Here is a 13,552-nt window from a genome sequence, read left to right on the forward strand (position 1 = left end):
GTCACCCTGTCTTCTATTCTCCAACGGAAGCAAAGACCACCTTTGTCTAACCTTTCGTTGTAAAGTCAACGTCGCATTCTAGTTATCAATTCAGTCAACTTCCTCTGAACTGCCTCCAATACACTGACATCCTTCCTTAAATAAAGGAGATTAAAGCTGCATACAGAATTCGAGAAGACTTCAGTATGGTCCTTCTAGATGACGTCTTGAATTTGATAATTGCTGCCGAGCTATTTCACTTTGATCACAATGAGGGTTTTAAATATCTATCTTGGTTTTTCAGCTAAACACCAAAACCATACACTCTGTGGAGGTATGAACTTTATAATACATGTAGTGAAGGCCATTACAAACTGAACATAAGTCTAAACCTGGAAAACTGAATAAACATTCAGTGGGCTAATGAGTATCTTTAGAGATAACATATATTGGATAAGTTATTGATATCTCTGTCTATTCCAATTGACATGATATGGATTACCAACGTTTCTAGTTTTTATTATGTTGATACATGCCATAATAACTACTGAAAGTTACAAAGCGAGGCCTTGCGAGGTAATGATTGAAACAATAACAAATGCCTTTCCTAGTCATTGTTGGCATGTGGAGACAAAACGATTCCACAGTAATGGGCTTGAACTTAACAGCAGCCCTAACCTATTTAAATTTTAAACAGGTTTGTTAATGTGTTTCAGTTGGACAGATAGAGTAGAAAAGAAAAAGGATGGTCCAAGTAACTATAGAGTAAGGGAACTCTGACACCGGGATTAAGTTTAAGAAAGTGATTTTTAAAGGAATGCATTTCAACTTCAGAAATATTAATGCACAAGACTGCAATCTAAGCCATAGATGGTTGCTGAAATGTAAAAATAACCATCCAAATGTAAGAGGAACTTAGAAATGCAACTCCGTGGTTAAAAAAAAGTCTTGAGTTCCAAAGAAGAACCAGGTGCTCTCACAAAGTTTCCAGTTGATGTGGTTTCTGCAGTTGTATGTCTTTACTTAGACTAAACTCAACACAAATTCATAGGGTTCCTTTAACCAGAAACTCCAGGAGAGATCAAAAGTATTTTAAACCACAATATTAACTCCAGAGCGCTGAACATATTTTCTCAAGATATAGAGGAACCACAGCTCCACCCAAACCCCAAATGACCTTTGACTGTATTTAATGCAGGGATGCTGGTCTTCTCGATTGTTAGCTTTCAAGTCAAAAACTCTTCCCCGTGAAAACAAACCACCCACTCAGCAGGGCCTAACACAGCAACAAACGGCATATTTACTATGACCATTCCAGAAACCACAACGTCTGAAGCAATTACTTGATATAGTCTTCATGAAGAAACTTCTCTAAACATCAGTCCAAGTTACATTTTTGAAAAAAAGAAGTGTAAGTCAAAGAGCTGAATGGAGCAAATTGGCTATTGACCTATAATTAGGTTGGGATAGCTAGTCGGCATGGAAGAGTTGGACCAAAGGGTCTGTCTCCATGTTGTACATCTCTATGACTCTATGACCACATTGATAAATGTGAAATGTGATATGAGTCCAATTGGTTTAGTTCCACCTTGAATAGGGCAAAGAGAGCTCTTCTGTAATTGCTTGAGACTTTCCCTGCCATCAAACTATGTAACAAATTAATAAAGAGAAATACACAGTTCATTTTACAACTACAGGAGGTCATTTCATAGCCAATTTATTAAGTGCAGTTATTGCTTTGATGTAGAACTTGCAGCACTCAATTTCCAACACAGCAATCACTCACAAACAGCAAATGAGATAATGATCTGATTATCTATTTTATTGAAGTTGTTTGGGAACTAACTATTGGGACAGTCACCTGAAAAATCCCTCTGTTGTTCTTCAAATGTCCTGAATGAACTTTAAATGGATGAGCAAGTCTTGGAGCAAAATAATCAGCAGCAAGCAACGTCTGTAACCTATGAACAAGCACTAAAATAAAATGCAATTACTTTCAGCCACAAGCTTTCAATTAAGATTTTACTCCCTCTCTACGACCGCATTCCATGTCACTCTTCCTAGTCACTGAGTAGTGAACATGGAATCATTTTAATGACATTTCAGCACATCACTGCCACAATGATGCTTTCATACCAGCCAAAAAATGGTTTGCAAATTAGTCATAAGTTTTAAAAGCTAAACAGGAAAACCTTAGTATTCATCACTTCAGTTTCTCTTTATTCACCATTCTGGTCACATATAAGGTGTCCAATAAGGGAACTATTTGATCAATCCAGGCATCACCGGTCCACCTGATGGTGGTGGAAGTGAGAGCTGGGACAGATACATTTGCCTTTGCGCTGTTCTCTTTTGGTCACACACATTCTGTGGCTGGCAAATCGGAAGTCAAGGTTGTTCAACCTTCAACTAAAATGCAGCTACTGTATTGGCTGAGTTTACATCCATCATGACAGGGTTGTCACGATTGGGATAAAAAGTCTGAAAGCTTCTATAAATGTGGAGAAGTGGGCTTGAACTCCAACAGCAACCCAAAACTTAATTTAAAATTTAACCATATTTAAATCAAGAAAATGATCATAAAGTTAGAGATAGATTTTGAACCTAGCTGTAGGTAGAGGCCCCAAACACATTTAACGTGTTAAAATTAACATGTTGGGACTTACACTACCAAAGGTGGTGGGACTTTCAACAACCTTTGATAGGGAGCATGAACCCACGGCGGTGCTGGAAAAGCGCAGCAGTTCAGGCAGCATCTGAGAAGCAGGAAAATCGACATTTTGGGCAAAAGCCCTTCATCAAGGCTTTTGCCCGAAACGTTGATTTTCCTGCAACTCGGATGCTGCCTGAACTGCTATGCTTTTCCACCACCACTCTAATCTAGACTCTGGTTTCCAGCATCTGCAGTCATTGTTTTTACCTAGCATGAACTCATGGACAGATTCACATTATTGTGGGTAATTTGAGGAGTAGGGACTCTCTCAAAACTGCTGTTTGGTCATTTACATTAGCCTTGTGAAAGCTACACAACCAGTCATTTACTACTTTGAACCTTCCTCTCTGAAACTCAGGATGTCTGCACATCTCAGATACTCAGTCCTTTTCATGTAAATCATATACAACACATTAAAGATTAAATGAAAAGCGCAGCATATTCAAGGATCCATTTGTATTTCTGCAATCGTGAACACAAATACTATTCATGTGCATCACTTGCAAAGTCAGCAGTATTTTTCCAATGGGAATCATGTTTTCACACCTACCTCATACCACACGACCTGGCAGAAGAAAACAACTGTGTGGTAACAAGTCAAAGGTTAACGCTCGTGCCTTGTGCCCACGCTGCACTGATGCTTTACATCCAATATAGGACATAAGCAATTAGCAAGGCAAACAGTATATTACGTTCATCGCGAGAGGATTTGAGTTCAGAAGTAGGAATGTCTCATTGCAGTTAGACATGACCTTGGTGAGATCAGACCTGTAATATTGCACACAGCTTTGATCTCCTAAGAACAGATATATGTGCCACAGAGGGAGTGCAGTGGAGATTCATTACGCGGAGCTGAAAATGTGTTGCTGGAAAAGCGCAGCAGGTCAGGCAGCATCCAGGGAACAGGAGAATCGACGTTTCGGGCATAAGCCCTTCTTCAGAATTCATTACGCTGAAACCAGGGATGGCAGGACTGTCCTCTGGAGGAGAGAGATTGGTTTGCCCGGATCTGTACTCACTAGAGTTTAGGAGAATGAAACAGGACCTGATTGAAACATAAAATTCTAACCAAGATAGAAAGACCAGATACAGAGAGGATGCTCCCAATGCTGTAGAGTCGAGACACAGGGAAACAGTCTGAGGATGTGGGGTAGGCCATTTAGAACTCAGTCACTTCGCTCTCACTTTCCACAAATGATATCCTTCTTTCCTTTCCACAAAGTAATTACGCTCACAGCTCTCTGCTTGTTCTCTCTCAAAACTGGAATTAAGAGTCTAATGATGAGCATGAATCCATTGCTGACTGTTGGAAAATCCCACCTGGTTCACTAAGGTACTTTAGAGAAGGAAACTGCTAGCCTTACTTGGTCTGGCCTACATGTGACTCCACACCAACAACAATATGGTTGACTCTTAACTGCCTTCTGGGCAATTAGGGATGGGCATTTAAATGCTGGTCCAGTCAGCAATACTTTCATCCCATGAATTAATTTAAATAAAACAACGAAGGTATTACCCAACTTGGATAGAGAGTGAGATTTGTTGGGTAGTGACAGTGACCCCCAGTGACTAGGACCTTGTTGGTCATTTCCAGTGTGTGCCCTGCTGGTTCACTGGAAAGGAGGCTTTATTCCAGATGCAAGTGTCAGCAGTGACTTGTTACAACAGTCTGTGCATCCTGACACACTGGAGCTCAGGGACGATAGAAGAGTGACTGCTTGCCTGCGGACTGCATTGTGGGATCATGCTTCTTTCTAGGTGGTTCTTGATGGCCTTCCCATCCATCTTGGGGAGGGCAATTTGGCTGGTGCTGCTGCTGGACCGGTTATTGGTGATGGCACGGCCTCAGTAGCAGTGAAAGCTGAAGCTGTGCAAGCTGTCTGACTGTCATACTGAATTCTGGCAGCAGAGGAGTACAGCCAAAGTAAGTGAAGTACTGGACAGATCAAGTGTTTTCCAAGAAGTTAACAATCATCTGTCATGCAATGATTGCACTCTCCGACTGACGTGCTTTGAACAGCAGCGTCTCACCTGGCTAGCGCTGGGGATCCTCAACATAACTGACCAAAGCCTTCAGAGCTAGTCAGTTTCACTGGAGGAATACTTCCTGCTATGTACCTGCCTCCGTGATCCAGATGAAGCACAATTACAGTGTGGAAGCTGTGTGCTTCCAAAGAAGAAGGACTTCATGATTGAAAAGCCTCAGAGTTAACTTTTTAAATCACTTCAATTCTCTTTCCATCCCAGACCTATAAGGTTTCTTCTATTCGGAACCCACTGCAAAGAAGAGGAGAAGTAAGCAGAATGATGCTGCTATCTCAATCAGCTAGCTTTTTCACCTCTTTCCCATCCTGCATTCACTGGAACCTGTCTCCTTTTACCAGAGATAATTCGACCCGTGTCTGAAACAGAGAAATGTACTTTTCCTTGGACCAGAACAAAATATTTCCAGCAATACGAGGTCTGTATTAAGTTAGAACTTTTACGTTATTCTATAACTCGCAGTCATAGAGTCATAGAGATATACACAGCACGAAAACAGAGCCTTCTGTCCAACCCGTCCATGCTGACTAGATATGCCAACCCAATCTAGTCTCACCTGCCTGCACCAGGCCCATATCCCTCCAAACCCTTCCTATTTATATGTCCATCAAATGCCTTTTAAATGTTGCAATTGTACCAGCCTCCACCACTTCCTCTGGCAGCCCATTCCACACACACACCACCCTCTGTATGAAAAAGCTGCCCCTTAGGTCTCTTTTGTACTTTTTCCCTCTCACCCTAAACCTATGCCCTCTAGTTCTGGACTCATCCACCCCACCTCTATAAGGTTGAACAGCCCCAGCCTGTTCAACCTCTCCCTTTAGGCAACATCCTTGTAAACCTTTTCTGAGCCCTTTCAACCTTTACAACATCCTTCTGATAGGAAGGAGACCAGAATTGCATGCAATATTCCATAAGTGGCCTAACCAATGTCCTGTACAGCTGCAACATGACCTCCCAACTCCTGTACTCAATACTCTGACCAATAAAGGAAAGCATACCAAACACCTTCTTCACTATCCTATCTACCTGCGACTCCACTTTCAAGGAGCTATGAACCTGCACTCCAAGGTCTCTTTGTTCAGCAACACTCCCTAGACCTCACCATTATTCTTTATTCTTGTATTTAAATCTTGTTTGTGCTTTGCACAATAGCATGTTGACCGACATTAGTTCACATACAAAGTATTAACCCAAAGCACCTCATGATTTCAAGGGAACATGTTAATTCTGCTCTCACTCTACACAGTTTCAAATAATGTCAGCCACAGTCAATCTTGAACCAAAGTCATTTTTCTATCAATTCTTACTATGTACATAAACTGCCACAAAACAAGGTACTGACAGAGACATTCAACCTATATATTAAAAAAAATGCCAACAACTGAAACCTCAATTTCATACCCAGTAGGGAAACAACTTTCTTGTGTCTGTGCAAATGTGCAATGTACTCCTTTCCTTTTGTCGTTATTTTGAAAGGCAGCATTAATTTGGAATATACTCCTGTTCTGATAAAGGGGCTACACTTGGGACAGTCAACTCGTCTACATTATGTCTGATATATTGCTGGCTATTACAGCATCTGTTGGAATTCTACTTCATAAAAATTACATCCATAAATGACAAGGAGGGTTCCCAAAAGGTATTCCAGAATTCCATTATATATGAGCACACATTCTGATTTGGCCGATTGGTTACCAAAACTTAATTGCTTCAATAAAAACAGCGATGCTAATTCTTAGTTGGGCCACTTGCCAAGCAGATGCTGGAGATCAGAGCTGAAAATGTGTTGCTGGAACAGCGCAGCAGGTCAGGCAGCATCCAGGGAACAGGAGAATCGACGTTTCGGGCATAAGCCCTTCTTCAGGAATGAGGAAAGTGTGTCCAGCAGGCTAAGATAAAAGGTAGGGAGGAGGGACTTGGGGGAGAGGCGTTGGAAATGCGATAGGTGAAAAGAGGTCAAGGTGAGGGTGATAGGTCAGACTGGGTGGGGGCGGAGAGGTCAGGAAGAAGATTGCAGGTTAGGAAGGCGGTGCTGAGTTCAATGGATTTGACTGAGACAAGGTGGGGGGAGGGGAAATGAGGAAACTGGTGAAATCCGAGTTCATCCCTTGTGGTTTGGCGATGGAGGAGTCCAAAGACCTGCATATCCTTGGTGGAGTGGGAGGGGGAGTTGAAGTGTTGAGCCACAGGATGGTTGGGTTGGTTGGTCCGGGTGTCCCAGAGGTGTTCTCTGAAACGCTCCACAAGTAGGCGGCCTGTCTCCCCAATATAGAGGAGGCCACATCGGGTGCAGAGGATGCAATAGATGATGTGTGTGGAGGTGCAGGTGAATTTGTGGCAGATATGGAAGTTTCCTTTGGGGCCTTGGAGGGAGGTGAGGGGGGAGGTGTGGGCGCAAGTCTTGCACCTCCTGCGGTTGCAGGGGAAGGTGCCGGGAGTGGAGGTTGGGTTGGTGGGGGGTGTGGATCTGACGAGGGAGTCACGGAGGGAGTGGTCTTTACGGAATGCTGATAGGGGAGGGGAGGGAAATATATCCTTGGTGGTGGGGTCCGTTTGGAGGTGGCGGAAATGACGGTAGATGATACGCTGTAAATGGACTACAGCTACCTGGACTACTCCTCCTCCCAACCTGCCCCCTGTAAAAACGCCATCCCATTCTCCCAATTCCTTCGTCTCCGCCGCATCTGCTCCCAGGAGGACCAATTCCAAAAACGTACAACCCAGATGGCCTCCTTTTTCAAGGACCGCAATTTCCCCCCCCGACGTGGTCGAGGATGCCCTCCACCGCATCTCTTCCACTTCCCGCTCCTCCGCCCTTGAGCCCCGCCCCTCCAACCGCCACCAGGACAGAACCCCACTGGTCCTCACCTCCCACCCCACCAATCTCCATGTACACCCCACCAATCTCCATTCCTGACCTCTCCGCCCCCACCCCAGTCTGACCTATCACCCTCACCTTGACCTCTTTCCACCTATCGCATTTCCAAATCCCCTCCCCCATGTCCCTCCTCCCTACCTTTTATCTTAGCCTGCTGGACACACTTTCCTCATTCCTGAAGAAGGGCTTATGTCCAAAACGTCGATTCTCCTGTTCCCTGGATGCTGCCTGACCTGCTGCGCTGTTCCAGCAACACATTTTCAGCACTTGCCAAGCATAAGCTCTTGTTTTAATAAATTAAAAACACAGAAGCAAAATGAATAATCAAGTCAGGTATTTGTGCTCCGTTTGATTTTAGTGCAGTGTTAATTATTACAATCAGAGTGTTACAACACAGTGCTGATTTGATATTCCAGAAATTGCTTCATTCTAATTAGATTCAACGTAATGAGGCCATTGCACTGAACTAGATATTTGCAATGGAGCACTAAACTTCAAAAATAAATTGGAGCACGTTTACTTGAGAGTTTGTGCCATTAACACACATTGTTGTACAAAATTAACACTGTTTCAAATTACCGCCAACCTTGGGTTTGTCTTTAATTCAAACCATTGTGAATTGACTCTATAAATGTTCAGCTCCACATCACTCAGTTTTACCACATCCGCAGTTTAAAAAAAAAGGTTGCATGAGATAATTTAAACCACATGCTAATGTGCAAAAGGTCAGGGACAGAAGAATAACGAGTCTCATGATTCCTCCCCACACTCCTTTCCTATCAATTCAAAGACAGAGTTTACACCTACCTGCAATATAAGCAGCATCTGAATGAGTGAAGGAGGGACCCTTGCACGTGGCCGGGACAGAGCATCTTCTAGCTTTACGTTCAGCGTGATAACATTCCTGAAATGCAGCAGGGCTATCTGTCGAACGGTGGGTTCCTTTCCCTGTTAAATCAATTGAAAACAAAAGCATTAACAAAAAAAAGGGAGAGTTTATGGTTAAAAATAATAGAGGACTTTAATGCTCACAGCTGTATGAAAATCTGCAGAGTTATGGGTTAAATCATGACAGAAAGCATAGGAATCTACCATAGTAAACTACAGTGAAACTATATCACCAAACCTGCACAACATTGCCCTTGCAACATCTAATGAAAGTAAGTGGTGTCAATGATGCAAATTACAATTTTATATTTGAATCCGAGGTTGTCCATCTCCAATAAAATTTTACTGAAGTAATCATCAATCACACCCCATATTCCTTTATAGGTGTGGTTATCACTGGCAAGACCATCTCCAATTGCCTTATGGATATAACGAGTCGAACAGATCTCACTTTTCATTGTTAGAGTGTAAACCTAGGGTTGCAGATCCGGCAAGAGGTGCTGGTGAGTCTCCTAAAACCACTGTGTCATTGGTACACCCACAGAGTGTGGATGGGGAGGGAGTGTTAGGATTTTGATCCAGTAAAACAAGGAAAGGCAATCCATTCAGAGGTCAAGCTGGTGTGGGACTTTCAGAATGCAGTGTTCCTGGAGCCCTCGTCTTTCTAAGTGGTAAATTTTGACAGTTTTCAAGGTACTGTTGAAGAAGCCTTGGTGAGTTATTGTAATGCATCTCATAGATGGTACATGCTATTGCTACTGCGATGGTGCAGAGAGTCAATGCGTCAGGTTATACAGAGCCAATCAGGTTGCTTCTTCCTGGATTGTGTAGAGCTTCTTAAGTGCTGTCCACACAAATGCATATATTGCATCATACTCTTGACTTGTGCATTGTAGATGGTGAGCAGGCTTTGCGGTGTTAGGCAGAAAGTTACTTAAGACAAAATTCCCAGCTTCTGACCTGCTCTTGTATTTGTTTTTTATACAGCTGGTCCAGTTCAGTTTCTGGTCTTTAGTAACCCCAGGATGCTGACAGGAGGAGATTCACCAATGGTAATGGAACAAACATCAAATGGAGATGGCTTCCTGAGGCAGCCACTGCCTGGAATTTGTTTAGCACAAGTAGTACTTGCCAGTTATGAGTCCAAGCCTGAATATGCTCAGTCTTGCTGTATGCTTCAGTATCTGAGCTGTGAAGAACACAGTGCAGTCATTGGAAAATATCCTCAATTCTGACCTTACAAAGCTGGGAAGCTCACAGATGGAGCAGCTGAAGATGGTTATACCTAGGATACTGTATTAAGGTAGTCCGGGGGCTAAGAGATGTTCTGGGGCTAAAATGATTGGCCTCCAACAATCACAACTAGCTTCCATTGTATTAAGTACAACTCTAAACACTTTTCATAGATGGAAAGGTGTTCTTGCCAATTCCTACTGACTGATGCTACACCCAGTAAAATATGGCCTCCACATGAAGGTCAGACACTTTCACAAATTCAGCTGTAATAAAACATGGAGCAGAATGCTCTTTATTATATACTTCAGAAATGCATTTCAGTCTGCAAGTTTAAATTTGAGCTCATCCTTTTATAAATAAGAGAAAAGAACACATTGAATATAATTAATGTTCAATCTTAACATGTGGGTATTACTAACAAAGCCAGCAAATATTGCTCATCCCTAATAACCTTGTAAAGGTGGTAGAGAGTCTTCTTCTGGGAGCAGTTCGATACAGCTACGTGGGTTCTTAGATTACTTCAGAAAGCAGTTAAAAAGCAACTATACTAGTGCATGGTTAGAGGTACATATAGTCCAGACCAGCTTACTTCCTGCCATGAAGGACATTAAAGACACCAGCTGTGCCTTCACAACAGGATGAACACCTCCATGATCACTGTTAGTGAAGCCATCTTCTATTTGGAAGTTTTTATTAAAACTGAACTTAATTCAAAGAATAGATGTTCAAAACTCACTAACTGCTACTCAGGATTAGCCAAAAATCTCTAGATTAATACTGTTGATGCTGTTGCCTAAATTTACAACTTGATTCAAAGATAATTTAATTGTGTGTGCAATTCTGTTTGAAGTTTTAGCAAATCTCAGTATAATGACTGAGGAAATGGATGAATTTATATTCGTTAATGGCTACCCTGTCAAGTTGATGTCCGAGAAGAAGACTGCGTCAACATTAGTGCTAGCGATATCAGATAATTTGACGGAATTCCCTCTTGTAGCTGCTCAATTTCAGCTGCTCATTTGTTCAGAACTGATTCACTGGATCCTAAAGCGTCCCAAAATTGAACTGTGAATTATTTGATATTTTGTTAGGAACTACGAAAATGTTTTATTTGGGGAGTCCTACAAACTGTAGGATGCTGGACAAAGCATATTTTACAAAAGGTGCTCTAATTGTTTGTAGACTGATCTATATTTATTGCTTTAGGCATTATACATATAAGTTGTTGTGATGAACAGCACTGTTTCTGTGCAATACCTTATAAATTTCCTCATATTAATGCATGAGTATTTGCCTGAATGCTGTGTTGACGTTCTTATAGTGAGGGCAGGAGAATATGATGGTCAGGGCACACTATCCCACTTACGACATATAGCAAGAGGCAGGTTGGGGTTCATCAGAGATTCTGTCTGGCCAGTAATTGACAAAACTAATGGCATGAAAATCAAGTAAGGTTTGTAAAGAATGGACAAACCACTTCAACAGGTTGCTGGCCAGTAAGCATATAGAGTCACAGAGATGTACACCATGGAAAAAGACCCTTCGGTCCAACTCGTCCATGCTGACCAGATATCCTAAATTAATCTTGTCCCATTTACCAACAACTGGCCCATATCTCTCTAAACCCTTCCTATTCATACACCCATCCCGATGCCTTTTTAATGTTGCAATTGTTTCAGCCTCCACCACTTCCTCTGGCAGCTCATTCTATGCACGCATTACCCTCTGCGTAAAAACGTTGCCCCTTACATCCCTTTTAAATTTTTCTCCTAAACCTATGCCCTCTAGTTCTGGACTCCTCAGCCCACTGACCCATCTGATCGGGATCCCATTGCACTCTGAGGTAACCTTCTTCGCTGTCCACCACACCTCCAATCTTGGTGTCATCTGCAAACTCACTAATCATTTCTCCTCCAAACCAATAATTTATGTATGGAGATATCATCTGGAATTTTTTCCAAAAAGTTAACAATGCTCTCCCCTCCTTTAGGGCTGCTCATCCTGACCTCTTCCCAAGGTTGAAGTATCCTAACTAACAATGACAACAGTCCTTCACTCCCAACGACCAGGTTAGAATATGTTTTGTTTTCCATCTTTTAAAAAAAACTATGCTACAAAGTGTATTTTGTAGTTCAGGTGCTAGTACTCAAAAGGCACTGCAAGCCTCTTCACCCTCAGTGAGGCAAATTGGCTTGATGGTGCTCCTGGAATGGCATGCATACCCAATGAATAAAGATTACTAGAATTCACATTAATCATCTAGTCTCAAAAGAAATGAAAAGAAGGGCCTGTTTCCACGCTGTTAGTAATCTAATCTAATCTAATCTAAGTACTTCCCTTCCTCATCTATAGTGCACACATGCAACCCAATTAACTTACTCAAAGCAAGATATTCACAACACATTGCGCTAGCCTGAATCTATTTTCCTTCCATTCCTCCAAGCACAATGACAAAATGAAGGCAAACTTCATCTACCTCACATTTCTATCCAGATTGAACTCCTGTAGCTGTAGTATGCCCCTCCAGGACCACAAAACAAAAGGACACAGATAATCATAACACCTAAATTGCTAATGACAGAAATAGAATCCAGCAGACTTCAAGCCCCACAAATTCTGCTCCAAATTCAGACCTCCTCACAATCATATAGGGAGGGTTTACAACACAGCCTCCTGACTCACTGCATTCCAATGTTCTGAACTGTTCTGAGTGTAGAATTAAAAATAGCAGCCTCTCTCCTTTGGGATCCTAATTTCCTTTACCTACATAGTAAACAAAGTTGATTTCAAATAACAATGTTCCCGCAGACTAACTCATTGCCTTACCTGAGAAAGCAGAAAGGCTGATGGAAATGTGAAGCGAGCTATCTTTTTGGGCAATTCACTCCTGGTTGGGAGATTTGGCATAAATCCACCAGAGGCACTTCAGGTAGGACATCAAGAATTGCATAAATACACTCAACAAATGACTATACCAACTTGGCTCCATTAGTAGCGTTTGCACCTTTAAGAAATACTGGAACTCAAGCTCAGTCCAGTGTGATGCTGGATGAGTGCTTCATTGTCTCACCCTAAAGATTTCACTTCTGACAATCTCAACTGAGACACGTCGAGATGGAATGTAAAGATCCCAGGACTATTTGAGGAAAATCCCTGCTTGCCAACACTGCTTCATAATCCATGCCATCACCTTGTCACTGGACAAACAGTCCAAAATCTAGTCTAATGCTTAGGAGATATCCTTAAAGTACCACCATCACATTGAAACTCAATTAAATTGATTCATTAAGTCGATAAATAAATCTGGGATTGAAAATTTGTCTCTGTGATGGTTCCGTGAAATTATTGTCAATTGCTATAAAAGGCCAGCTGTTCCTATAAATACTTAGGACAAGAAATCTGTGTAACCTGGTCTTGCCTAAATGTGACTCCAGACCCACAGCAAGGTAGCTGTCTTGCAAGTTATTCAACTGTACTCAAGCTGTACAGGAAAAAGTCACAAGAATTGCAGTGGTTCAAGATGGTAGCTGCCACCATCTTCTCCAGGGAATTAGGGAGAGTAAATTAGTGCTGGCTAACCTACTGACAACCGCATCCCATGAATAGTTTTTTTTAAAAGAAAGAATGCAAGATTTCCTTTCTCTTGGATTTGTTTTTCTCTACTGCAAAGGATGTTAATTAGCCCATATTGGTGCTGAATTTTTTGAAAAATTGTTCAGGATATTGCTGAAAGAAAGTCATTTTGTCAAAGCTTTTGCTCTTGGACTCATGAGGACAGTTCACAAGAATACTAAATCAAAGCAATACATATA

The 13,552-nt window shown here is 42.0% G+C and overlaps 1 protein-coding gene across 4 annotated transcripts in view; it reads right to left on the reverse strand.

The window, feature by feature from the left end:
- The window catches only part of prr5b (proline rich 5b (renal)), a 127,502-nt gene that overhangs the window by 36,038 nt on the left and 77,912 nt on the right, over positions 1 to 13,552 (reverse strand). For all 4 annotated transcript variants that reach the window (XM_043709219.2, XM_087997387.1, XM_043709218.2 and 1 more), the window contains one exon: positions 8,424 to 8,564. In XM_043709219.2, coding sequence (XP_043565154.1) covers positions 8,424 to 8,564 — 141 coding nt within the window. The remainder of the gene's footprint in view (positions 1 to 8,423; positions 8,565 to 13,552) is intronic.

Source organism: Chiloscyllium plagiosum, unplaced genomic scaffold (assembly GCF_037043375.1).
Source record: "Chiloscyllium plagiosum isolate Xiang-an unplaced genomic scaffold, Cpla_swu_hap1 HiC_scaffold_19, whole genome shotgun sequence".
Taxonomy (NCBI): domain Eukaryota; kingdom Metazoa; phylum Chordata; class Chondrichthyes; order Orectolobiformes; family Hemiscylliidae; genus Chiloscyllium; species Chiloscyllium plagiosum.